This window comes from Miniopterus natalensis, chromosome 11 (genome assembly GCF_054644295.1).
Source record: "Miniopterus natalensis isolate mMinNat1 chromosome 11, mMinNat1.hap1, whole genome shotgun sequence".
Lineage (NCBI taxonomy): Eukaryota > Metazoa > Chordata > Mammalia > Chiroptera > Miniopteridae > Miniopterus > Miniopterus natalensis.
Genome location: NC_142091.1, coordinates 51,408,027 through 51,435,974, shown reverse-complemented (window position 1 = coordinate 51,435,974; position 27,948 = coordinate 51,408,027). Strand labels below are relative to the sequence as shown.

General features: G+C 43.6%; 1 protein-coding gene across 3 annotated transcripts in view; it reads left to right on the top strand.

Annotated features, from left to right (window-relative positions):
- The window catches only part of SERGEF (secretion regulating guanine nucleotide exchange factor), a 172,538-nt gene that overhangs the window by 5,881 nt on the left and 138,709 nt on the right, over positions 1 to 27,948 (top strand). For 2 of the 3 annotated variants that reach the window (XM_087821761.1, XM_016225152.2), the window contains exons 4-8: positions 1,579 to 1,673; positions 6,301 to 6,361; positions 9,062 to 9,175; positions 11,641 to 11,703; positions 15,898 to 16,056. In XM_087821761.1, coding sequence (XP_087677887.1) covers positions 1,579 to 1,673; positions 6,301 to 6,361; positions 9,062 to 9,175; positions 11,641 to 11,703; positions 15,898 to 16,056 — 492 coding nt within the window. The remainder of the gene's footprint in view (positions 1 to 1,578; positions 1,674 to 6,300; positions 6,362 to 9,061; positions 9,176 to 11,640; positions 11,704 to 15,897; positions 16,057 to 27,948) is intronic. The other variant, XM_016225153.2, reaches the window with a different exon arrangement.

Sequence of the window (27,948 nt, the reverse complement as noted above, 5' to 3'; positions counted from 1 at the left end):
CAGAGGTTGCCACAACAGTGATGGTAGCTTTTCCCCAATGAGGGATTTAAAAAAAATGTGAATATGGTTGGACAGAACTGTTCCGTCTTTGTGAAGCCAGATAGCAGAATAGGCTGTAGAGGGATATGGGCAAAGGGTAACAGAATACAGTCAGCCCTCTGTATCCGCAGGCTTCACATCTGTGGATTCAACCAACTGCTGATCAAAATGAGTAGTACATATAGCATTTTCAGTCCATGGTTGGGAATTCGCAGATGCAGAGGGCCACTATATGCATTGTTCCAAGCTATTTTTTATAAGGGATTTAAGCCTCCTCAGGTTTTGGTATCTGCAGGGGTTCATGGAACCGATCCCCTGCAAATACCGAGGGACCACCGAAATGCCCTTGGGAATCAGTTGACAATAGATACTTTGTCAGCTGACTTCTCCCTGGAAGTAGTTTTGCCCCATCTAGTTGGCCATTCTGGATTCAAAGGACCATCTGTAATTTCTGATTAAGGTCCCTCTTTGTCACAGTCCTGTGGCAAGGGCATCTTCTGAGCAGGTAACCCTGCCCACCTGCAGCCCCGCCTCACACCCCTGTGGATTCTCACACACATAGCTCACACGCAGGCTCTTCAGCTGTTCCCCAGCTGTTCCTGGTGCTGCCTTGGCTCTTACTCTCCTCGCTCCTCACCCTCTCCTTTCTGGTCAGACTAAATAGTACATGTTGTCCTTTGCCTGGGACAGCCCCTCTCTTGTCTCTGCTGAACTCTTGTCCCGTCTTTAAAACCCTGCTAGGGTGTCACCATCTCTCCTCTGTGGAGGGGTTCAGAAATGTGTGTCGAGTTTGATAGTAATTATTAGAATCTAAATAATAGCTATCATTATGAAGTGCTCATTATGGGCCTGTGATGGGGTTGTAGGGAGTCATAAATAATATTTTTTCCTTTTCATATTGGGAATCAACTGTGAGAAAGGTGGAGAGCAGTCAGACAGGTGGAGATCAAACTATTGGCTTTTTACTGATAAAGGCCAAGTTGGAGGACAGGGTTAACTGTCAGGCCAAGTGGTTGTGCTAACACTCCTTTGATCCAAACTTATCTCCCAAACTCTAGGCTTTTCCCATAGGGGAAACCCTTACTAAGTGTCAGCCCAGAGTGTCTGAGAGGAAGGTGCCAAGCCACGTGTCCTGTTCCTTCCTTCTCCCAAACTCACCAGTTGGTTAGGTTACCCCTCCTCCTCTGAAGGCGGTGAGTATGGGAAGGGCAGGGAGAAAGACCCGAAGTATTAAAGTAATAGAAGTTGTGTTTCCTGGAAACATGAGAAGTGGGGAACAAGTATCCTGCTTTCCCAACTCTAGGCACTGGGCTAAGTGTTCCACACAGTTTCCTGTCAGAATTAGGCAGTGTAATGGATATTCTGTGCAAAACAGGCTTTTTATTCCTAGAGCGACAATAAAGGCAGGGGGTATGGTTTGAATGTCCTGAAGCCCAGGGCCCTCACTCCCTCCTCATTCCCTTTGCTCCTTTAGCATTTACCCATTGGTCACTGGTATCCTACCACTTACATTGTGATTTAAATATTTGTATTTTGCAGAAAATGGTCAAGTTCTATCATGTGGATCCAACTCCTTTGGCCAATTAGGAGTTCCTCAGAGGCCTCAAAGATGTGCAGTTCCCCAGACCATTGAGGTAAGGACAGCACCTAATATTCTTCTAGCCCGTGTCTTGTTAAACAGTTTCCAGGGTGTTACAGTTATTCCTCCCCAGACTGGCTGGGTCCCTGAAAACCCATGGGGTAGTTAGAATTTAAATTAAAAAGCTTAGGTTTTTCTAGGAAAAATTAGGTTGGGGGCATGAAGGTTGTGAGTGAAAAAAACCTCTGTTAGTCCTCATACACATTATAAATTTTTGTGAAATAGAACAATAAAGGTAATATATCTTATAAAGACATTTGCCTTTTTTAAAAAAATATGTCTTTATTGATTTCAGAGAGAGGAAGGGAGAGAGAAAGGCAACAATGACGAGAGAGTCACCGATTGGCTGCCTCCTGCACGCCCCTGACTGGGGATCAGCCCGCAGCCTGGGCATGTGCCCTGACCAGGAATCGAACCACAACCTCCTGGATCCTAGGTCAATGCTCAACTGCTGAGTCACGCCAGCCAGGCAAGACATTAATGACTTTTCATAATTCTAAAATTAGTAATAATGGGAACTATGTTAGAAATAGGTCCAGATAGAAGTGACTTACCTAAAGACACTAAGCTAGGCAAATGGTATAAGCAAGTGTTGTCTAATAGAAATATAATGTGAGCCATATATGTAAATTAAAGATTTCTAATAGCACCATTTAAAAAAGTAAAGAGAAATGGGTGAGATTAATTTTTCAAATAACAACATTATTGAGATGTAATTTACATACCATAAAATTTATCCTTTAAAAATGTATAATTTAGTGGTTTTTAGTATATTCTCAGAGGTTTGCATCCTTCACCATGAACTAATTTTGGAACATTTTCATTACCAGGAAAGAAACTGTATACCCAATAGCAGTCACCTCTTATCCTTCCCTCCCTTTAGCTCTTGGCAACTGCTAATCAGTCTCTCTGGATTTGCCTATTCTGGGTGTTTCATATAAATGGAAATATACAATGTATGTCCTTTTATATCTGGTTTCTTTCACTTCACCTGATGTGTGTTTTCAAGTTTCATCCATGTTGTGACATGTAGGAGAAATTAATTTTGATAACTTTTAAATTAAGCCAGTGTATCCAAACTATTATTATTTTATTTTATATGCCATTAATATATAATTTACTCATGAGATAGTTCATATTTTTTATTTTATACTAAGTTGAACCCTGGTGTACGTTTTTTACTTACAGTATGTCTTAGTTCAGTCTAGACACATTTCAGTTGTTCAGTATCACACATAGCTAGTGGCTACCATATTGGACAGCATGAGCATAGAACAAGACTCCTGGCTCTAGTTCAGAACTCTTTTCACTGCGTCATACTTAAGATGTACAACTTTTGGTGAAGTTGATATTGTAAGTGATCATAATAGGACTCTGGAATATTTTAAAAGAAATATGCTGGGATCCAAAATGAGTTTTGCCACCTAAGCTGCTCCACTCCTATCTAAAGTCCTGAAACTCTGACTCAGAGTGGATCTGTTTTCATTGGAGAGAGCTTGATTTTGCTCCTGTCATTTTGCTGAATTAACAATTGCTGTCTGTGGGGTATTTGGGGTCCTGGTTTCCATGGTGTTTTAGTCTGTTTGAGCTGCTATAACAAAATGCCAGACTAGGTGGCTTAAACAACAAGCATTTATTTCTCACAGTTCTGAAGGCTGGGAAGTGCAAGATCAAGGCACCAGCAGATTGGGTGTCTTGTGAGGGCCCTCTTCCTAGTTCATAGACAGCCATCTTCCTGCTGTGTCCTTTCATGGCAGAAGAGGTGAAGGAACTCTCTAGGATATCTTTTTTTATAACAGCACTAACCCCATGCATGAGGGCTCTGCCCTCATGACCTAATAAGCCCCCCAAAGACCCCACCTCCAAATATAATCACATTGGATAATAGATCTTAATATACGAATTTCAGGAGAACACAAACATTTAGTCTTTACCACATGTTATACATGGAAGTCTAGACTCTTTAGTTCCTGTTGTAGGAAGTGTTACAGCTTCCAATTATACATAGATGGCTTTTAAAGAACCTACATATAAATTATAATTCATTTAGCTTAAGTCACATAATTAAAGAAGACAGAGGCGAACAGTAGTTAAAATATGTTGGATGACAGAATCAGGAGGTAAAAACGTTTTGACAGGCTGGATCCTATGGAGCAATGAGGAGAATGTGCCAAAGTGAAATATTATAGAAATTCATTCATTTATTTAATAGCAGCTAATGATAGCTGCTGTATAGGTGCTGTGTTTAGGCAGGGGGGACAAAGGTGAGTAGGACCCAATCCTAGCATTTGAGGATCTTATAGTTTAGCAGGACATGTTAGGTATAGAAACACCTCAATGCATTACCATGCTAGAATTCGGGTAGGTGCATGTATAGCCTCAAAGGGGGGAGTATTGAATTCGTCCGGGGAAAGTACGGTGAAAACAGGTTTATGCTGACTCTTAAAAGTTGAGCAAAAGTTTACCTGGCTTGAGATACGATGCACAGAGTAGGTACAAAAGAACATTTCAGACAGAAGGAACTCTGTGAGCAAAGCTGTAGGAGCATAAAGCAGTAGGGTTGGGGATACTGCAAGCAGTTTAGTTTGGTTGGAGCATAAGGAAGTGGTGGAAGTGCCAGTGGGGAGGGGGGCAATCTGGGAGGTCGTGTATGACACATGGTAAGAACTGTGGTAGGGAGGGGCAAGAGGGGTAGAGTGCAGGATGGACTGAAGGAAGATTACTCAGGGAACTCTTGCTAATAATTCAGATAAGAGATAATCCTGGCCCAAACTAAAGCAATGGCAGTGGGGATGGAGAGGAAGGAATAGAGGTGAGTTGAAGATGTTGACGAGATTGAATCCACATGTAAAGCCCATTAATTAATTTTGGATAGAAAAATTTTTATAGGACAATATGTCCAAATTATATTAGCAGTAAGATTTGATCTTCCCCAGAGCTAGGCTGCATTACCAGAAATATAGTCTGTAGAAGGGAGGCCAGAGCTGTTCTTAGTGCTGGCCAGACCACATCTAGGATCTCGTGTTCTGTTGTGGGTTTGGTGCTTAGACCCTGGGCGAAGAGCTGAGATTCAGACTCTTCCCTGAGGGTCCTGAAGTTTAGAAAGACACTGTGGATCTGTAAATAAATGTAGTAAAGTTCCATAGGGGCAGTGATAGATGTATATACAGTCCCTTTCAAAAACAGAGATTGAGTAATCAGAGTTGATAGAGGAGCGAAACCAAGAGCAGGGTGATTGATGGCTTATGGAACTGGGGACGTTTGACCTAAAGAAGAGATATGTATTAGTTATCTGTTGCTGTGTAATAAATTAGCTTAAAAATTAGCAGCTTAAAACAACAAACATAGTTTCTGAGGGTCTGGAATCTGGGAACAGGTTAGCTGGTCTCATGAGGTTATAGTTGAGATCTCAGCTGGGGCAGCAGGCTGCTGAAGGCGTGCCTGGGCTGGCGGGTCCACTTCCACGCGCTCTCACCTGGCAGGAGGCTTCAGTTCCTTCCACAGCGCCTCCCTAAAGGACTGTTTAGACATGGCCTCTGGCTTTCCCCTAGTGCTTCGAGAGAGAAGCCAAGCAGGAAGCCTCAGCGCCTTTTATCACCTCATGTCTGAGCACTCATCACTTCCTTAGTCTCTTCCCTGGAAACAAGTCACTAGGTCTAGCCACACTCAACAGGAGGGGAATTAAGCTGCTCATTTTGAAGGGAGGGGGTCTCCAAGAATTCGAAGACCTATGTTTTTTTAAAAAATAAAATATATCTTTATTGATTTCAGAGAGAGGAAGGAAGATGGGGGGAGAGAGATAGAAACATCAATGATGAAAGAGTCATTGATCGGCTGCCTCCTGCACGCCCCACACTGGGGATGGAGTCTGCAACCCGGGCATGTGCCCTGACTGGAATTGAACCATCATCTCCTGGATCCTAGGTTGATGCTCAACCGCTGAGCCACGCCCATCCGGGCTCGAGGACCTATTTTTAAAACCACCACAAGGCATCTTAGAACGTGATAACTGTCTGCACACATTTGGAAAGCATCGTCAGAAGTTATAGGCAGATAGATTTTGGCTTCACCTAAGGAGATAAATGGAACAGTGCAAAGGTGGAACAGGCTTCTGGGGAGGTGCTGAGCCTGTGCCACTGAAGTAGGTGTTTGGCAGGGGTTGGGTGGCCACTTGGTGGGGTGTTGTGGAGTGGTTTCTAGTATTGGATGGAGATTGGACTAGATCAAAGGTCTGCAAACGAGAACCCTTGGTAAGTAAAGTTTTATTGGAACACAGCCACACCCATTCATTTATGTATTGTGTGTGGTGGCTTTTATGTTATAATGGCAGAATAGAGAAGTGTGACAGAAACCATATGGCCTGCAAAGTCTAGAATATTTACTACCTGGCCCTTTATAGAAAACGTTTGCTAACCCCTGGACTGGGTGAACTTGAAGGTCTTTCCATCCTGAGAGGCAGTGTGATATGGTCTTTTAAAAGGATTTTTGTCTTTTAGGGATGCATACGGAGGTATTTATGGATGGATATGTTGGTTGGGGGCCATGATGCATTTGGGCATCAATTACCTAACAGTTTGTAGAGGGATGTTCTGAGGTCTCAACCCTTTTCTCTGTTTTGACAGCTCCTGAGAGAGAAGGTTGTTAGTGTTGCTGCTGGACTGAGGCATGCGTTAGCTGCTACAGGTGATCATTTTGCTTTTATTCTCTAAGTAGGTGTGTAATAAGGAGAAACAGAGCTTTAGAAGAAATAAACTGTAAGGAGTAATTCAGAGTGTTCTGCTCTGCTGCACTTTGATGAAAAGGATGGGGCATATGGCCAAAGTCATGTGGGAAAGCCTTTAGCAGGCAGGGAGGAAAGAAATGAAGTTTCCAGCTCTTTATTATATGCTAGGCATGGTGCTAGATTCTCTTGATTTAATCAGTACCTCATTTAATCCTCACAGCTGTGTGGTGATGTGAGTTTAATTTTTATGTATGAAGAAACTGAGGTCCAGAGAGGCTGAAGTGCTCGTCTAAGGTGGCACAGGGAGTAAGGTAGTAAAAGGTAGAGCTGGGATCAGAGTCTAGAATGGGCTGGATTCCAAGGCCCACTTTCTTTGCCGTGACTGCACTAGTGAGATTGTAATGTTTATTGATTTAAAAGTGAGCTTGTCTCCTGGACTGGGAGAGGGCGATGGATGTAGGGCTGACAGTGTGTGCGAGGTGGAGGGTGGTGAGCTGAGAGGGATGGTCGCAGGTGGAAGGGTGGTGGCCCTTTTCTCTCTCCCTTGCTCATTTTTCTGCCCCACTCCTGGGCTGAGGGACAGCCCTAACCGGCTGTGGCAGCTGAGGCTCAAGCATTTAGGGAGTCCAGTTGTGGAGTGGGGAGCGGAGAGGAGGCGAGGAAGAGCCTGTGCTGCACTGTGCTGATGGTGCCCTGGGCCATAGTGTTGATTGTACCTAAAAAAAAAGTAACTTTTATTTTGAGATAATTGTAGATTCACATGCAGTGGTAAGAAATAAGAGGTCTCATGCACTCTCTTCCCAGCTTCTCCCAGTAGTAACATTTTGTGTAAATGTAGTGCAGCAGCACAACCGGGATGTTTTGGTAGTCGGATTACAGAACAGTTCCATCACCACAAGGACCACTTGTCACCCTTTATAGCCACACTCACCTTCTACCTGCCCCACCCTCTTCCTGGCTCCTGACAACCACTCTTCTCCATGTCTATAATATTTCACTTCAAGAATATTATATAAATGGTATCATGGTGTATATAGCTTTTTGGGGTTGGGTTTTTTTTTTTGCTCAGTGTGACTCTCTGGTGATTCATCCATATTTTGAGTGTCAATAATGAGCTCCTTTTAACTGCTGAGTAGTATTCCATGGTATAGAGGTTCCACTGTATTAGCTCAGGCTACCATAACAAATACTACAGACCAGTGGCTCAAACAACAGGAATGTATTTTCTCACAGTTATGGAGGCTGGAAGTCCAAGATCTAGGTGCTGTGAGAATTGGTTTCTGGTCAGCTCTGTTCCTGACTTGTAGATGGCTGCCTTTTTGCTGTGTCCTCACATGGTCCTTTATACACACATGGACAGAGAGACACCTGTGGTTTCTCTCTTCTTATAAGGGCACCAGTTCTATCAGCTTAAGGCCTCACTCTTATGACCCATTTAACCTTTATTGCCTCCTTATAGGCCCTATCTCCAAATACAGCCTCATTGCAGGGTAGGGCTTCAACATGAATTGTCAGGGGACATAATTCAGTCCCTAACAACCACAGTTTGCTTAACCAGTCACCCATTGCAGAACATCTGGTTGTTTCCAGAGTTTGGCTATTAAGAATAAAGCTATAAACATTTGTGGACAAGTTTTTATGTGAACATAAATTTTCATTTCTCTGGGATAAATGCCCAGGAGTGTGATTGCTAAGTTGTATGGTAGTAATTACACTTTTATAAGCAGCAGCTTCTCTTAGAAATTAGCAGAGTGGAGAATTGTCTATCATGTGTTTACTTCTCCCTTTCCTACCAACTTTCTGTAATTGCCAGCCTTATGTGTACATTTCTGTCCATTTATAAAGCAGCATAGTTTCCATTATATGTTTGATTAAGTTAATTATAAGTCCTCCCCCATTCATTTTGTAAATATTTCTACATGCATTTCTAAAAGATAAGGACTCTTTTTTGAAAACGTTATTAAAATACCATCATCATACCTGTAAAAATTAACAATAATTCTGTCATTTCATCAAATTACATCTAGTGAGTGTTTACATTTCCCTGATTGTCTCAAAAATATTTTTTTTACAGTTTGTTTGGATCAAGATCTGAATTAGATCTATATATTGCAATTGGTTGATATGTATCTCAAGTTTCTCTTTTTAAAAATATATATGCCCTTAAAAATTTTTGCTGTTATTAGGAAAGCTGAGTTTAGCATTTTCTCTGCTACTAGCTCCTTGTATGACCTTGTACAAATCATATCCCCTCTTCAGGGTCTCAATGATCTCATCTAGTAAATGTAAGGAATGGACTTGATAACCTTCAAGGTTCTTTCCCTCTCGGTCTGGAATCTGAATGGTCTTTTCAGGTCGGTCATGATCAAAGTGTCATCAGTAATTTGACCCTGGAGGAGTGTCCTAGAACTTTTTGGAGGGAGTTTTACTAAGTTGGAATTTTCTTTGATGGTCTTAGATTGCTTTGAAGATTGGACTTGTGATTGATTTGGGGGTAATCCCTGTGTCCAGTCATAAGGCTTGTGAAGCAATAAGCTTCTCCATAATACATGTGTTAACTGAGAATGAATTGGGAATCTCCCATAGCAGTAAGGTTCAAAGAGCAATCTGGTCTTATCCAAATAAGTGTGTGTGTTTTTTTCTTCTGCTCAATTGGGAAGCAAGTGGCATTGTGTTCCAGTGGGGAGCTGGTTTGGCATCATCTGGACGGCGGTTGTGCCCTGGGCAGACTCTCCCACTGTTTTTGACAGCAAAGGAACCTAGCAGGGTGACAGGTAAGGCCCTTATTTCTTCTGAGACCTATATTGATTCTTTGTCAAGAAGTGGAGACACAGGCATGCAGAAAAGGGGTGAATGGAGTTTTGCTTTTGCTATTTCTTGATCTCTGTGTCTTAACTCTCTCTATTGGTTGGTCTTTTAGTCTTGTTGGGATTTTTGTGGGCCCAGTAAAAGCATCTCTCTTCACTGCTATAGTTTGGAACCCATTGAGAGGTAGATGCATGTCAGGTATGTGTAGGTCAAAATGGTAGCTCTAGAACTGTTCAAAGCTAGGTTGGAAGACATGACTTAGGTGTTTGGGAATAAGATGTAGCAGTAGTAAACCTCTAAATTCTGAGTCCCAGATTGTATTTTCCTTCTAGGCACTAGAGCAGCTGCGTAGAGTGGGGCCCGCTAAGCTGACTGTACAGCTGAGAACACACGAGGAGGCACCTTCTCTACAGGCAGGCACACCCCAAGGGGAGAACCCAGAAGCCTGTGCCTCACTTGCCCAATTCCTTCTCCCAAGGGAAAGCAGGAGTGAGTGAGTGTGTAGAGAGGGAGGCCAGGAGTGTCCTTGCAGGGAAGTCTCTATGTGGGCACACGAGGAGTAGTCAGTAAGTGTTCTGCCCACAGGCCTGTTGGTCAGCGTTTTGTTGGTCAGTTGTCAGTAGGGCTTTCTCTCTTTCTCTCTTTCGTGCTGGGACTCATTTTCATTCTTTCTCTCCCCCACCCCCTCTCTGCTCTACACTCACTTTGTGGGTCTTTCTGTATGTAGCACTGAGTCTCCATGTCTCCTTCCTCTCTTCCTCTCCCGCTTTCTTGCTTTGTGACCCAGCCTACTGATGGTCGGCTGCAATGACACCTTGATAGGAAACCTCTAACCAGTCTCCTCTAGTTCAGAACAAAGGAGAGATTTTTGAGGGTGGGAGGAAGGGGGGAAGGAAAAGGGAAGGGTCCGCCACAGTGGGAGCAATGTACAAGATACTGGGATCATTCTGATTTTCCCAAGTCCTGCAGGCCCTCCCCTTCCTCTGGGGTGAAGTTAGCCACCCTGAAGCCCATGGGTTGAGTTGGGGAGGGTGCTCCTAGGGGAGAAGGGGCACTGGATGCTGGACAGGCAGTCCATTTCCTGTGACATCGAAAACATTCAAACAGGAACCCAAACTTCCCAAACATTTTTTCTGCCTCACTAAGGTATTCACTGCTCCCCTGGTGTGTCCTGTTCTCTCATTCCTCTGTGCCTGTGGCAAATTGTTACCTCTGCCTTTCCTTCCTGTTCCCCTAGGAAAACCCTGATAATCTCTAAAGGCCTTGCTCAGGTCCAGCTTTCTCAGTAAGTGCTCTTCCCTCTTCTCACCTCTGTTGCATTTTCTCATGTGGATAGCACAGTATATTGTATTATTATGAGTTGTTCATATGTTTTCCCACACACCAAAGATTCTGAGTTTTTTAAGGGCAGGAACTGTGTCTGCTCTCTATTTTAGCACAGAACTGTAACCAGAAGGAATTAGAAATGTTTTTATTTGATTTGATTTAAATGACTTGTTTGAGATCTGCTCAGGGCACAGCTTAGATTCAGAGTTGAATTGGGGGTTTTCTGATGACATCATCAACTTCCTGCCCTCAAAGTCTTTCATTTTTCATTCTCCCATCTTACCTCATAGCCATTGGTTCTGGAGCCGGGACCCTGGATGTCCCTCCTCACCTGACCGCTCGGGCCCAGGGCTTCCTCTCTGGTGAATGTGGCAGAAACATCCGTGTTGTCTTTCTTATCCCACAGGATATTTTAAGGTCCAGGGACCTTTTATTAAGACACTAGTCAATTAAGCAGAAGTGTCAGAAAAAAGAGTTACAGAATGACTGAATTCTCTAGACCAGGTGACCACAACGTCTAGCAGAGTCGATTGGAGTTATACTTTGTCAGTAAATTAAGGGAGGAAAGTGTTGGGTTTGGAGATGGAAGGCAGGCCAAATTCTAGTTCTGCCTGTGTGACAGGAAGCCTAGGTGTGTATTTTAGTGCCTGCATGTGGATGGCAGCTGAATGTATGAGATGTCATTTTTCTAGGCTCCCTCAGTGGACAGAGCTCAGAAATAGATGTATTTACACATATGTACACCTATATCTTTATCTGTTTCCATTGGAAACCATGAGCCTACACTGGTCTCTACAATTGCAAGCCAGTACCACCTGGTCGATGCTAGCCTTCCACCTTTTCTTGGATCTTTCCTCTCTTCTCTGATGGTGAGAAATCTGGCTCCTTTATCCTCAGTATATCTATTTGTTTGTTCAATCCCCTGGTAGGTAACCAGTTTCCTTACCATGTTAGCCATCTTCTTGGCCAGTGCTGCCAACCCAGACCTGCTGACTCAGACCTGCCTGTACTGGCTGAGAGGTTCTCCCAGTGCTACCTGAACCCCTTCTCTGCCCAGTTTGTTCTGTTTTAAATGTAATTTCAAAAGAATTTTTTTTTTTTGTAGGCCTAGAGAATTCTAAAGCAGTATGTGTTGTTGCTGGCTCAGATCACTCGGCTTCATTGACAGGTAGGTAACAGCTCTTTCAGTTGTATTTTTTTCTAAATTTATTTTTATTGTTGAGGGTATTACAGATGTCCCCATTCACAATTCTGTATGCTTTTTTCTCAAGTGGTGATTTTGGGGTACAGAGGGAGGAGCATAGACTTTGGAGTCAGAATTCTGATGTCACCACTTGTGTGATCTTAGGCAAGTTACCCTACTGAGACCATTTCCTTGTCTGTAAAATACTTCGTGGGTAGTTCTGAGAACTAAATATGACAATACTGGTAAAACACTCTTATGGCCTCACTTCCTTTTCTCTGATTTTGTTTTCTTAATTGTACGCTAGGGATAAGGATGCCTTCCTCTTAGGGTAATTGTGATTGTCAAATCATATAACCAACAGTAAATTTATATGTGACATATTGTTATCTTATCCATCTAATCTATTTAAGTGTCTAATGTAACTATCTAAGCTCTCTATCTATTCCCTCTGTTTAATCTCAAACTAACCTTTCTAACCCATTTATCTCCTTGTTTGCTCTTTCTGTATTTACTCTATTTTATTTAACTATATATCTCTATTTTTATTGATATTTTATCTTTTTTCTCTCTCACACTATATCTGTTTAGCTATGCATCCATCCATCCATTTGACACACCCAGCCAATACAGTATAAACTTTCTAGTGACAGTGTAGCATTTTCTTGAGAGTGAAGGTTATCTCTTCCAAAGGTTCTCTCTTTCAAAGTCCAGATTGCCCTGCCCCCTGCTGGTAGACTGGAGACTATGGCTCTGAGAAATTAATTTTGGTTAAGACCTCTCACACAGAGTTAAATGCATTACATTTTTAAGAAAAGGGAAATGACTTTCATGCATGGTGTTTTATGTGGAAATTAAAGTGTGTACATAGTATATGTAAATTAATTCATGTTAATTTCTTCAACATCAGATTTGCAGTGCAGATCCACTGAGAAGCTGTTATCGTTTCCAGAGTTCAGAGACATAATGAGCTTAAATACTTTACAAACTCTGAACTACATGTAGGGTGTTCTTTAATGAATTTTAACAGCCAACAAAAGAAATGCCTACTTTTAGCCTATGTCTCATATTAGGTAGATTTATACATATATGTTGGAAGAGTTGAATTGAAATGAATGCCTCATAGAGGAACTGGAAGCCCCACAGTCAATGAGGTTGGGGAAGGCATTCTTTTCTGAGAACAAGAGTAGGCTAAGAGATGTTTCTACTCTGTTCTAATTAATTTGAAGTGGCTGGCATTATATAAACCGAGAGATTCTCTAATTGCTTGCTAATATCAGTTTCTTCAAAAATCATGTAATTAGTGAAGTTACTTATTTCATATGTGGAACACTTTTATTTTGGTGTTTCTAAAACAGATGTTGAATTTTTATTTTATTGACATGTAATTCATATATAAAATACACCCTTTAACATTGTATAATCTGGTGATTTTTAGTATATTCACAAAGTGATTTTTTAAAATATCTTTCCTGATTTCAGAGAGAGGAAGGGAGAGAGATAGAAACATCAATGATGAGTCATTGATCAGCTGTCTCCTGCATGCCCCCTACTGGGGATTGAGCTTGAAACCTGGGCATGTGCCCAGACAGGGAATTGAACCTTGATCTACTGGATCATAGGTCGATGCTCAACAGCTGAGCCATGCTGGCTGGGCCTGAATTGTTTTTGGATATGTTTAATGTCAGTTAAAAGTTGTCAAGATTATGCCCTGGCCGGGTAGTTCAGTTGGTTGGAGCGCCCTCCCAGTGAGCCAGGGTTTGCAGGTTTGATACCTAGTCAGGGCACATAACTAGAATCAACCAGTGAATGCATAAACAAGTGGAGCAACAAATGATACTTCTCTCTTTCTCTCCCTCTAAAAAAATTAATCAATAAATAAAAATTAAAAAAAAAGTTGCCAAGATTAATATCCCTCTTTCCTGGTCTAGTTCAAGCTGTTAACACATTGGGTCTTGTTCAGTGCTTTTCAGACCTTTTGTTTTGGGTTGTAGATTATGTAACTATTTGGCATTGCAGCAAAATTTAATTTTGCAACAGTGTGATGATCGGCATGTGGAAGGCAGTCTGTGTTTGCAAAAAGATGGTTTAGATTTACTAAGATGAATAGAAGCTTATTACACTGGCTCATGGTCAGTGAACCAGGCCACTTAATAGCTTGAGACTTTGCGAGGGTCTCCTCTGCCTTCTTGTGAAGGATCCTCATACTTTGCACACCCTGGTGAAGTCCAGGGAGGCTACATAAAATCTACTATAGAACTTCACAGTGTCAGTGCTGCACAGTCACCTGGGTTACAAAAAAGTCCCACCTATTTACACTCTCTCATTTTAGACTTGATGAAACAGAGGCCCAGGTTGTGAAGTGAAGTGCCCAATGTCAGAGTGATAGAGCAGCAGATCTGAGATTGAACCCTGACTCTTGGTCTAATGCCCTTTATTGGTACTGTTTAGCTTTTGATCAGTTTTTGAGACTATATCAGGGCAAGCAGTACTGTAACATTTCTCTGGAAGGTCACAAAATACAGTGGAAGCAGAAGACCTGGCTTCTTACCCTGCTTGACTCCTTATTAGCCATGTGATCTTGAAAGTCATTTAACATCTCCCAGCCTTGATTCATTTATCTTCTAGAAGTGTGCTGTCTAGTAGAAATATAATACGAGCCACCTTTCGAAAAGTAAAAAGACACATGTGAAATAATTTTAATAGTATATTTTACTTAACCCCACATATCTAAAACATTATTTCAATGTGTAATCAATATGAAAATTATTAATGAGCTATACTTTTATATTTTTTGCAGTAAGTCTTTGCAATTCATTGTGCTTTTCTGTCTTACAACACATTTCAATGTGGATTAGCCATGTTTCAAGTGCTCCGTAACCACATGTGAAGAACCTTATAGAACCTTAGAACATTAGGGTTGGAAAAGCCCTTAGAAATCACCGAAGGAATCATAAATTGTAGATTCATGGCCCAATTGTAGCCCACGGCCCCATTTTGTTTGACTTCCAGTTAAATTTTTTTCTGGTTTGCCACAGTTTCCCACCAGTCTGTCTTGTTGCTGGTGTCTTCAGTTATGCTGTTTGTCCTTCTAGACTAACCTCCAATGTTAAGCTGGTGAAACTAAGGCTTAGAGAGGAGGTGATTGTCCAAGGTCAATAGCTAGTTAGCAGATCCAAGAATAGAAGCCAGTCACTTGACTCTGAATGTGCTCTTTCTCTATTAAATCACAATGTCAGTCAGTTGTATTCTTGCTTATATCACAGGATTATTGTGAGGTTCAAGTGAGCCGAAGTGCTACACAGACATGATGTGGTAGCATTCTATTGTCTGCTGGGCAGGGCGTGTAGTGAAATCTTATGTTTAAAAAGTTTCAGCTTAAAAAATAAAATAAGTCAGACAAAGACAAATACCATGTGACTTGACTTATATGTGGAATCTAAAAAACAAACGAAACAGAAACAGACTCACAGATGCAGAGAACAAACTGATGTTGCCCCAGATGGGAGAGGAGTTGGAGGCTGGGTGAAAAAGGTGAAGGGATTAAGAAGCACAAATTGGTAGTTACAAAAACAGTCACCGGGATGTAAAGTACACCATAGGGAATATAGTCAATAATATTGTAATAACTGTATGGTGCCCGGTGGGCACTAGACTTATTGGGGGAATCACTTAGTAAGTTGTATAAATGTGTAACCACTAGGCTGTACACCTGAAACTAATAAACATAGAATGTCAACTGTAATTGAAAAAAATAAAAATTAAAACAAAACAAAAGTTTAAGCTTAAATCATAATTTTAATAAGTTATTTAAAAAGGTTAATGTATTTTTTCCTAATAAAAGGTAATGCAGGGCATATATTTTTAAAGCTTTAGAATATAGAGAAACATATCTTTCACATGGTAGAGGTTGAATAAATATTTGTTGAATGAATTAATGGGAAAATTTCTATTCCTTGACAAACTACTATGAGTATTTGGCCTCATTTCCTGTTTATAGAATTAAAAATTTTTTTATATTATGCTGTATATAAATTTTGTATCTTGCTTTGCTCTGTGCAACATTGTAGCATAAAAATAATACTTCTTTTAACCACTTTTTTTTCAGACTTGTGTTCTTTTCCATCATTTGGGACTAATGTTCCTTTACCTCTTTTGTTCCCCTTCTGCTTGTTTAAGATGCAGGAGAGCTGTATGTTTGGGGAAGCAACAAGCACGGGCAACTGGCTTCCCAGGCTGCTTTCCTTCCTATGCCCCAGAAAATAGAAGCACATTGTTTTCAGAAAGAAAAGGTTACTGCTGTCTGGAGTGGGTGGACACACCTGGTTGCTCAGACAGGTAAGAGAGCAGCAGAGAATTTGTGGTCGGTAAGAGCAGCTGGGGTGGACAGCTGTCTAAACAGCTTTGAATGCTTAGAAATAAGTTGGTTGGTTTTTACTGATGAAAAGCTTTTAGGACTGGGCAGGGGAGGACCTAGGATCTGGTTCTGCAGTCAGCCAGATATGTGGCTTTTCCTTTCTGGATCACAGGTTTGCACCTGCAAAGGCAAGGCTGGCTTAGATTATTGCCTTCTGGCCCTGAGAGTCCGTGAGGTTTTGAGAAGGAACCCATTGCAGCAAGCATCGCCCAGAAATTTGCCCGGGTTGTTGGGGAGTATGCCTTGTCATGCCTGAAGAGATGACTCTATTTGCATTTCCACCTGAGTCTAAATTAAAGGCCGCAGTACCTGTGAACTTAAAGATTAATACCGGGGTGGGCACAAGTAGGTTTACAGTTGTTCTTATAGAAAAATACAATAATAAATAAATAAATAACAATACAAGAATAAACTCTTTTGCATACTCAGACCTGTAAACCCACTTTTTTTTTCTTTCTTAAATATGCCTTTATTGATTTCAGAGAGAGGAAGGGAGAGGGAGAGACAGAGAGACAGAAACATCAATGATGAGAGAGGCATTGATCAGATGCTTCCTGCATGTCTCCTACTGGGGATCGTGCCCACAACCATGGCATGTGCCCTGACCAGGAATTGAGCTGCGACCTCCTGGATCCTAGGTCGATGCTCAGCCACTGAGCCATGCTGGCCAGGCTGTAAATCTACTTTTGCCAACCATTGTATTTCATGATTGAGGCAGGAGCATTAATTTGAATCATAGCTGGCATGGTACTTTTATTTAAATTTTTATTAACCCTAATAAACTATGTGCATTAATTCAGACATCCATATGTTCCCTCAGGTGTTATCTTCTCATGCCATGCCATCCAGCTTTTGGCATTTTTATCTTCTCTTTGAGTCTTCATTTATTTCTCACCCTGCCCTTAGGGCAGTTCTTTCCTGGTCTTCATATTCCTGACTGTGTTTTCGGGGTTTGTGTTCGTGGCCATTCCTCTTCCCTGCCTTCCTAGAGTTTCTGCTGACTTACACAGAACTTCCCAGGTGGGTGGTTTGTAATTCTTAAGATCTATTATCATGTCAAGGCCTTCTGACTTTAGGGGTTCTCAGGAGTCCCCTGGCCTGCTTATTAGCTATGCGTGGCTCTCTAGGCTCCAAATATCTGGTGACTTATTCTAGTACTGACTTTTGTAGGTTTTCAAGCCAGCTTCAGTTTTCCTTGGTTAAGTCACACATACTACACGTTGGAACACACAGACATAGACTTATGAGTATTCGTAACTGTGATGCTTTTAATTAGTCTTTAAAAAAAATCACAGTCATTTTGGAGCAGAGGCCTATATGACCAAGGAGTATAATAAACTTTCTGTATAATAAATGTCAGAGGATGCTTTAAGGAAAGCGTGTTATTTATTTGGAGGAAAAATCATGACTCTCCTCAGAAAGATTCAGACTGCTTAAAGATTGGCAACAGCTACAGACATTTTTCTTAAAAAGACTCACTGAACATAATAGCTGCTTATTTGTATAATTGTTAATAATATCTGCCTTTTCCTCCAGACAATGAGCTCTAGGGAAGGCACCCTATTAGTCTTGCTCATGTCTGTATCTTCGCTGCCTAGGAGAGAATGTGTTCAGTTCTCACATCAAACTGTATCTAGTCAAAAGGAACAAAACACATTCAAGTGCTTGTGCAGCAGGGTAGACAGCTGGGATTTCTGACCTCTTTCCTTGGCCTCACTGATTTATGAACAGAAGGCCTCAGTTTGTCTCTTTGGGTTCAAGAGTCCAAGCAAATCAGTCATTGTTTAATTGGAACCTATTAAGCAATGTCCTTATAAGCCTTAGAGAAACAGGAGAGAAGACACAGGCCATGCCCTCCCACTAAAATGTGTAGACAGGCTTAAGTCTAAGGATATAGAGATGGAAAACTTTACCATCCATCTGTCTATCCACCCATCATACAGATGGTGAGGATCTGTTTACGTACCATGCCTTGTACTAGATATAAACCCTGCCCTCAGGGAGCCCACTGTCCATTAGGGGAGACAGATCTGTTATGAAATTTCAGTACAATGCTGTATGAGACAGGCAGCTATAGCGCTAAGTGCAGCCTGCAGAAGTAGCATGGAAACTAGCAGTCATATGAGTAACTGGGTATTAACAGGTGGGCGTCTTGTGGTTAGTCAGTCTTCAAAGAACTGCAGTGCAGTGAAATACACTTACTACCAAGTGGCAGTGAGTTTGGTTGAGTCTGTCAGTAAACCCTTTAACTAGTTAGGTAGCTGACTAATGAAAGACATGAAGATGCCGCTTCTTTGGTTCCAGCCTTGAAGCGCTGTAACTGATGCTGGTTTCCACTTCGGGGCCAGCAGCCCGTCCCCTGGGGTGGGAGGTTGGAACCCACGCATGTGCCACTGTCTGAGTCACCCCAGCTGCTCCGGAGCTCAGCTTCAGGTCTCCACCTCCACTTGAGAGCGTGATTTTTTGGTGATGTTTCAGCTGTTTAATTAACCTGTTAGTTCAGATCGTTTGTTTATGTACTTTGTCACTTTCGCCTTCCTCCTAAGTCCAGAGTGGTTAGGAGCTGGGATGTTTGTGTGCCCGGGTGGTTGTGCTGGATTTCGGGTAAATGGGAGTCTGCTGCTATTTAATCTACCAGTGTTGCGCTCCATCTGGGCCCAGTGTCATTGAGAAGAAACACCCAGGGCTTCCAGTTTAATCAGACTCTGCCGCTCATGTTCACGGGAACAAGATTTGCTCACAGGGTCAGAAGCAGCTCATTAGTGGAACAAAGGGTTGTTTGACTTTAGTTGTTTTCACAAGCTCCAGTGGTGAATTGTTCCCAGGACCCTCCTGCAGACCAGGTTGGCACAGAGGCTGCTCCCAGTCTCCTTCGGGAAGGCATTAATTATGTGTGATATTGATTAAAAAAGAGTTTACGCACAGTGACCATATATATATCTCTCCTGTAAGATGGGATTGGGTGGATGGGTTAGGATGAGAGAAAGGGAGTGGACTCTGGTTGTCCCCTTCTCCATAGGCCCTAGGCCAGTGATCCTCCATCTCGGGTGATTTGGCATCCCAGCGGACATTTGCAATGTCTCAAGACGTATTTGGTTGTCACAACTAGGGGTGCCACTGGCATCCAGTTGATAGAGGCGGGGGATGCTGCTAAGCATCTGACAGTGCAAGGGCAGCACCCTGCAACAAAGAAATGCCCGACCCCAGATGTTAGTTGAGCCACGACTGAGAAATGCTGGCTAAGCCTAGCATACCCAGGGGTAGGCACCTAGGTAGGCGGTTCACACAGCATCAGGCTAACTTTACAGTTTGTCTCTGCAGGAATATGGGTGCAGTCTCTGCCCTCCCGCTTCAGGAGTCTGGTGCCCGCCTGCAGTGTTTGCGATGGAAAAATACTTTTCTCTGTTAGTCAGAGGCACTTGGAAAGAATCCAAGCGAACCTGTTCTAATCTGGGAAAGTTGGCAAGGGTACCTGTGTCTCAAGCTGGAGCTGCATTCTAGAAACCTTCCCCAGGCTGCTTGATGTCCCCGATCATTGTTCTCAGGAACTTCATGGGACTCCTGGGTGACCTTACCCAGGCTCAGTGACCTGCAGCCGTCTTATCTGAGATTCATGATTTCCTGGCCCGAGGTGCTGCTAGAGAGAGCTGGATGGCAGATCTGGCTGCCTTCCTAGTTTGGTGACTTTGGTTAAAGCACTTCACCTGTCTAGGCTTCAATTTCCTCATCTTGCAGGCAGGATATTCAAACTTGTCAGCATTCTACGTAGGGCTGCCGTGAGGTTCAAATGAATGAATCTTTGTGAAATCTCAGCTAATTGTAAAATGCTGTGTACGTACATAAGTGAGGGGTGCCTGAGGTTGGGATACGTGAGTATATTGAGGAGTTAGCAGTTAGAAAGACTTCTGTTTTATCAAAGTCTGTGCAGAGCTGGAGATTCCCGCTTCTCCCCTGAGGGCTCCTGAGCTGGCCAGGGATGTGATGCTCCATCCCAGCTCTGACAGGCAGTTTCCTAAGGCCTTTCACTTACATGCAGCCGGCAAGTGGCTCTTCTATATTATCAAGTTTGGAAGTGCTTCGTGGCCTTACAGGTGACTGTCCTTGTTAAAGTCTCGGATCACACTATTGTTGCTTCATGGTACTCCTCCCAGTTTGTAACTGTGTACATCTATGTGTATTCTTATTTGTTTAATGTCTTGACTGTAAATTCCCTGAGAGCAGCGTCTGTTTTATTCATGGCTGTGTCCTCAGCACCTGGTATAGGCCTGGCACTTAGTAGATGATTAGCAACTAATTGCTGAATGAATGAATAAATGGCCAGGCAGAGAGGAACACAGGCTTTGGAGTCAGACAGGCCTGGGTTTGAACCTCAGCCGTGTGGCTGTGGGCAGCACCACTGCTCTCCATCTCTGTCGCCACCATAGTGCAGGCCACTGTCACCTCTTGGTACCTTGAGTGCATCATGTATGTACCACCGGAATGCCTTTGCACCTGATGTTCCCTCTATTTGGCACACTTATCCTTGTACCCCCTCATTTTGACTTAGTTACATCATTTTTATTTTAATTTTTCAGACTTCAGCTTAGTCATCACCTCCAAAGGGAGGACTTTCCTTGACATCCCCGACGAGTCACTTTTCCCTTTTATCTGTTCTCAGAGCACTACAACCTCTCCTTTGTGGTATTTTTTTGTAGCATTCTATGACTAATTCCCCCTCCCACTGGGCTCTAAGCTCCATGAGGGCAGAGGCCATGTTTGTTTTGCTCAGCATTGCATTCTCAGTGCTCAGTAAAATATTTGGCACATATGAGGCAGGTCGGACAAATGAATACACCTAACTTCTCTGAGCTTATTTTTTTCATTAGGAAAATGGAGAAGCATTGCTGACCTTGTCTGAGAACTAAATGAGATGCTTCCAGCATCCAGCACAGGACTGGGCTCATGTGTTGGGTCAGTACATGTTAGCTGCCTCTGCCCTTTGAAACTCTGGAGCCCTCTGGAGGTCAGATGCCCATATCTTCTCTCTCTGGCAAAGGTCTCTGAGGAGCTGGATATGAATGTGTCTGGATAGGTTACAGGTTGATTCAGAACTCTTCTGGAGGGTGCAGAAAGATGAGTGTTTAAAAATGCTAAGTGCTGGTTGCTGGTGATAAATTAGAATTTCAAGAGCAATGATTTACACGAGATCTGAAACTTAATGTGGGGTTGGTTAGAATGTCTGGAATCCGGTTGCTTTCTGGATGCTGGAAGCTTTTCCTGAGCCAAGCAGCATCCCAAAGTAGTATTGTGGTCTCACAAAGACTGTGGCTCGAAAAAGTGCAAATACCGAGTCCTTAACATTCTTTGGTTTCTTCAGTGTCACCTAAGAAAGTCCTAGAACCTGAGAAGTTTTAGAGAATCAGATATGGAAGAAGAAACTTCCTCACTTTGCAAGTGAAAAGACTGAAGCCAAGAGGAGAGAAAGTGGCTTTAGGGCAGCATTTAAAGCTAGAAATCCAATTCTGCTCTTCAGTAAGTTTTTCCCCCTTCCATTGCTGTCCTCCTGGTTCTTGGTTGTGTTCTTTAGTTGAGATATTTTTTGTTCTTTTTCTCTAACGGGGGGGAATTGCATGCCATATGTGGAAGGACCAGTCTCCTTTCTTTAAGTGTCACAAACCAAGAAATATTTTATTGCATTTGATGTTTAAGCATTAGTGAAATCCAAGCCTCACCATTGATTCACACTAAACCGAGTTTATAAATATACAGCTAATGCTGATTTTTCCGGGGTTTTTTTTTGGCCAAAATCCTTTCCAGAATGGAGCGACAGTGGATATCACTCCATCTTCTTTGGGACCGTATATCATGAAACCTCAGCTGAGCTCAGGGAGATTCTGACCTCATGGGCCCTATTTAAAGCAGGTGCTTTGGAATGCATGATGTTTGTGCTTTAGAACTTTGAAACCCAATGATTGAAAGTCAAAACAAGCCCAAAGGACTGTTTTGAAATGGATAGTTTTTGCTTATTGTTGAAGTCATTAGTTTTTATCCTAGAATCCTTAGAATGTCAGAATGCATGAGAACTTAGAGCTCAGCTTGCCTGACTCCTCAGTTAAGAGATGGGGAAACTGAGGACTGAAGTGGGGGAAGCAGAGGGAGTGAGGGAAGGAGCTAGGACAGAACACAGATCTCGTGGCTCTTGGTCCACTGTCCTACCCACCTCGTCACATTCTCTCTAGAGGCGATGAGCAAGTGGGGATGACTGACTTAAGCAAGCACACCCAGGGGCCTGAACCAGGAATAATAGTTCCATGTATACATGGAAGTTTTGTTTGAAGAAAACACTGATTCTTACCTGAAATGTGTAGCCATAGATTCCCTTAATGGATTTGTGGGTGGAGTAGAAACCAGGAGATGGTGCCCTAGGTGCGAGGGTCCTGAGGCCATTCCAGGATTCACAGAAGCAGCTGCATTTCCATTTATGATACTACAATAGCAGGCATAGCTCTTGTGACCACTTTTATCACCATAAAGTGCTTTCACATCCATTTTCTCACATGAAGTTGGCAAAATGGGTGTTACTAGCCTTGCTTCACAGACAAGGCCCTGATTGGTTAACTGCATTGCCCTGGTCCAAATAGATGGCACAGCTAAAACTTGAACCTGGTCCTTTGTCCCCAAGCCTGCTGCTCTCATTCCAAGTTGTGTGTATCTCAGAACGCTCTAACTCATTGACCGAACTTCCTTTACTCTTCAAAGAAGCATCTTTCTCCAAGCAGTAAGGAAGGTATTTCTTAGTTATCCTTGACTTCAGCAGGTATTTGTGGAATGCTTACTCACATGTATATCACACTATGCTACAGAATACGAGGGAATATAAAACCCAGAACTACCCTCAGGAAGCTTGTAGTTGGGTGAACAAATGAAATATTTAGTAGAAGAATAAAAAAGGATGTGACAGAGAGCCAGAGGAGCGGCCCAGACACCGAAGGTACTAGGGTTCCAGAGGAAGGAGAGGTCAGTGTGGGCGAGGGTGGTCAGGGAACGGCGTGAAATACTTGGGGAAGGTCGCATGTGAATGGGTGGAGAGTTTGGGACTAGGCTCTGTTGCTGTCTTTCTGTCCTCTAGCAAGACACAAAACTCTCTGGTCTCCTTTTCCGCGTTTGGGCAATCGGAGATTGTGGACATGATGATTTCTGAGGGCCATTCCAGCTCTGAAATTCTGTCCTATAAAAAAATATAAAATGGCCTAAGGAAATAATTATGGATGTTAGAATAGTAAGAATTAGTAAGAATATTGCCATTCATTGTAACCTATGTTATAATGACAAAAACAAATGCACGGAAACAAGTGAAACTGTAGGGCGATTGGTTAAGTAAACTATGGTACAACCACATGTTGGAACATCGCCATTAACTAGAATGTTTTAGAAGAACATTTAGTGACAGAAATATGCTTATGATATAGTAAGTGAAAAAAGTATATTACAGTAAGTTACTACACTATAACTTCTGTTTTTTGTTTTTTTTTGTTTTTTTTTAAAAGGATGTCTGCACAGAAAAGACTAGAAAGAAGTATGCCAGAATATTATCTCTGCTTGGTGGGATTATGAATGAATTTTATTTCATATTTTCTATGCAGATATGTAATTTTTAGTTTGATTATATCTCCCATGAATGTTAATGAGTAAAATTTCTTGCCCCGCAGTGCAGGGGTGGCCTCTTTGCCACCCATTCCTCTGTGTGAGTCCTTGACAGGTCACTTCCACAGGCTTCAGTCAGGAGGTTGCATGGAAAAGAGGCAGTAGACTGTAGAAGGAGGCAGGAAAGTGGGGATCTATTTTTGGCTCAGTTGTGAGTCAGCATTGTGACCTCAGGCAAGTTCCTTCTGAATGTCCCTGAGCCTTGGTTTCCTCATCTGAAGAGAGGAGTTGGAGGTCACAAAAGGTCCTTTGAGCGCCAAAATACACTTGTTCCTAAAGATGGAGAATTTCTCCAGTGGCATGGAACCTGCTCAGAGGCCTCATTAGTTCCTGGGTCCATGCTTTCTCTCCCTCTCCTTTGCACCAGGGCAAGCCCATTTCTGTTCAGAGTTCAGGGTGGGATTAAATGCAGTTCAGTGGTAGGGCTCAGAGCTGAGAGGATGTAGTGACAGCATTAAACCACTAGAGGGAAGCATTGCTTGATTACTTCCTCCTTATATCTGCTCTGCAGGTGGAGTAGCCTTGATTGGCCTTGAACTGGTTTCAAATTCTAGAATTTTAGAATTAAAAGGACTTTGAAGATCATCCAGTAGATGATCTTGCACCCATTATGCTGCAGATGTGAGATAATAGAGGCTAGAAAAGGCAAATAACCTACAGTATGTTTTTTCAGGGTCTGCACTGTAGGGTTCAGGAGTAGGCTGCAGACAGAGCCAAGAGTGTGGTCAGTTGAGTCCACAAATGGTGGACAGTTCCCATGATTGTGTAAGAATCTAAGGGGTCTGCCTGTATAGACCTTTACTGAGCTGCTCTGGCCAGGTGCTGAGAGGTCTGGAGGTAGAGAAAACAAGCTATAACTCTACCTTGAGAAGTTCATGTGGTGGGGGAAGCATGCTGCTACCCCAGTGTGTCTTTCTTGTCCTTTGGGGGGCTCCCTAACCTAGGATCCAGGCTGCGGTGGTGGCTTGGAGACTGGTTTATGGAAGACCTGAAGGTGTCCTTGTGATTGAGGCCCTCCAAGGTTAGGAGATACCCTGGGCACTGCCAATTTGTTACTTCCAGTGAATTTCTGCAAGCATTGCTCACATGTTCACATGCCTTATCTTACCATTTCTTGAGCTTTCCAAGGAATCCTGATAGTTTGTTTCCCACCTTTCAAAGGCTTTGTTTCCTTTGCCCTGGGCTGACTTTATTTTTGGTTTCCGGGGTGCCCAGCAGCCCTAAGCAGTGTGATAAAGTGGAACTGTGAGTTGGTCTGGGAGCCAGGCAGCTGTGCGACCTTGGGCAGGTCACTTCCTGTCTTTGAGTAGGGAGGTCGGACTCTCAGCTGCAGTGTGTCATCTCTGCTAGAGAGATGAAGTTTTGGTGTTATTTTTGGTTTTTGTGTTTGGCAATGAATACCCATTGATCTGCGGTCCGGAGAAGTGCAGTATATGTCAAGCTGAAGCAGAAGCAGGATTCACTCTTAGAAATAGGTGCATTCGAATAAGGGGGCTTGTCAGGGGCCCGGTCAAAGCCAAGTGCAGCTGGCCCTGGAGGGCCACGAGATGGCAGCAGTGGGCAGGCAGACAGCTTTGGGGGGTTAGGGGGGTTGGGCCAGCATCCGGAGTCAGAATTAGCAAGGTCAGAGCTGAAAGGACCCCCAGAGGTCACCCAGGCCCTCTTCTCCTTTTATGGATGGGAGAACTCAGGCCCAGAGAGGGAAGGGGGCTACCTAAGGTCTCACCATGAGGTAATAATACCCAGTTATCTCCTTGCTTGTGACAAGAACTGAGGATGGTTTGGCCTCTGGCTGGCTACCCTGTGGGAGAGTCAGGAGACAAGGGCTGGGCCGTGGGCCAGTGAGCCAGAGGTAAGAAGGGAAGGAGACAGGAGCTAACTCTCTGCCTTGATCCTGGTTTCGTGAGCATCTGGTCCTAGTGATTTCCACCCTCCCACCTGCAGTAAGGGCAGCGTCCATTGCCGTTTCTGCTACCCTCCTGCCTGCCACATTCTCCTCTAGGCCAAGGCCCTCCCATCAGGCTGTGCTGTGCTGGAAGCTTTGACAAGGGTCATCTCACAGCTTCCACACCCAACAGATGGGCAGGCCCAGGGCCTTGTCAGAGGCACAATGCAATAAGACACGAGTTAGCACAGCTAGTTGAACAAATTCTCCATTTTTAAAAAATTTCCAAGGGGGTCAGAGGAGGGCAGGGAACCAGTCTTTGCCAAGCACTTGGCATGGACTAGGTGCTCCGCCAGGTGCTGCCACTTGCATACTCCTCAACACTGTGTGGTAGGATTTGTGTCTGAGAAGACCCTGAGTACCTTTAGCAGTCCCCTCTGCCAGGAGTGCTAGTCTCTGATACCCACACTATTGCCACACTCCCATCATTTTCTGCCCAACTGTCACCTCTCACAGAGGCCCTCCCTGTCCACCCTATTGGAAATAGCCACCGCCAGTCTGTCCCAGCCACATGCTACTCCCACCCTGCTTTATTTTTCATGAGATCAGTTTTCACGACCTGAAACCATAGTATCGTTACTGCTTACTTATTTGTTGTCACTCTCTCACCTAACGTGAACCCCTTGGGATTAGGAACTTGGTCTGTTGTATTTACCCCTGGCTCTCCCCTGGCATAGAGGAGAGGCCCAGTGAGGGCTAGTTCCATGGATGGCTTTAACTTTTGCGTGCGGAAGCTGTACCATTTTAGTGGCTGTGCTTAGGAGACCCAACCTGTGGCCCTGCCCGCTTCCCACCTTCTCAGAGAAGACCAGGGCTGAGAACCTCAGCTCCCTGATGCTGACAGCCATGCCTGGTGCCCCAGGGCTTGGGGCCAGCTTTGTCCCTGCATGTCTGCAAGGTCCTGCTGTGGGTCCTTGGCTTCCCTGTCTGTCCACAGTGGGTGGGGGTATCAGGCATGCTGGGAAGGGCTTGGAGGTCCCTGGCAGAGGGCTCAGCCTCCATTCAAGGAGTCATCTTCCTCTTTCCTGGTTGGATTGATTTGTTCCCAGATCTCTCTGAAAATGAGCTTTAAGTGACCCACCTGTAATTTCACCATTGTTTTCAGGTTCCTCACAGACAGTACTGTGCTTGCCCTTTCTCAGGGGACCTTGCCTGTCTCACAGGAACTGTCAGTAATCATAGTGACAGCCAGTGCCTCCAAGTGCTCTCGGATGTTTGCCAAGATGAAAGTGGCCCATTTTGAGGAATCTTGGATCAGCTTGTTCCTAATACGAGAGTGACTTTTTACCTCAAGAGGAAGTCTTATGTGGCCAAAGTAGTCCTGAAGAGCCAGGCTCATGTTCTAATTTGGTTGCTTGTTGACTTTGTGATCTTGGGCAAGTCATTTAGCCTTTCTGGGCCTGGAGATCCTCATCTGTTAAATGAGAATCATAATCCCTAATTTGTCTGCTTCACAGGGGTATATTATGTCACTCACTCATTCACACATTCCTTCCTTTACTCTATCATTTCACAAATATTTGTTGCATAGGTAGAGGTGAGGGGAGGACCTTCTGGGCAGAAGGAATACTACAGGCAAAGGCACAGGAGAGGGCAGTGCACCCTGGGGCACTTTGCTCAACATGGGACCAGGCAAGAAGAAGGGAGTGGGAACATTCAGGTATAATAGGTACGGGTCCTCATTCAGGCTTTATTCTGTGAGCAATGGAGCAGCGGTGAAGGTTCCTGTGTGGGAGGGGAGGGTGATAAACAGGAACAGTTGGGGAGAGGCCCTGCCTCTGGGTGGCTCTCTCAGGCTCCCCTGTGGAGGCCTCATGCTTGTTTTTTGCTTCAGTTCTCATCTCTGGCTGATTTTGAGGTACTCTGGATTCTCAAGGGAGCCCCACCCCCCAAAAGCTGGGATGATTATTAGAATCCACGAGATGGATAGGGACGAGTTATCTGGCTCATTGGTCTGTCTTCTGGGATGGTGTCTCTGGCCACGTGGAAGGTCACCCAGGATGCCAGCATGTTGCCTTCCATCTTGAGCATTTCCTAGGATCCTGAAGATGAGCAGCTTTGGGGCCCTTCCCATGCCGCCCTGAGAAGATGGAGGTGTGTGGGGAAGGGTTACTCGCGTTTATCAAGGATGTGCTGTGCGCCAGGCGTTGCGCCAGGGCTTTATGAAATCATCTGTCTAATCCCT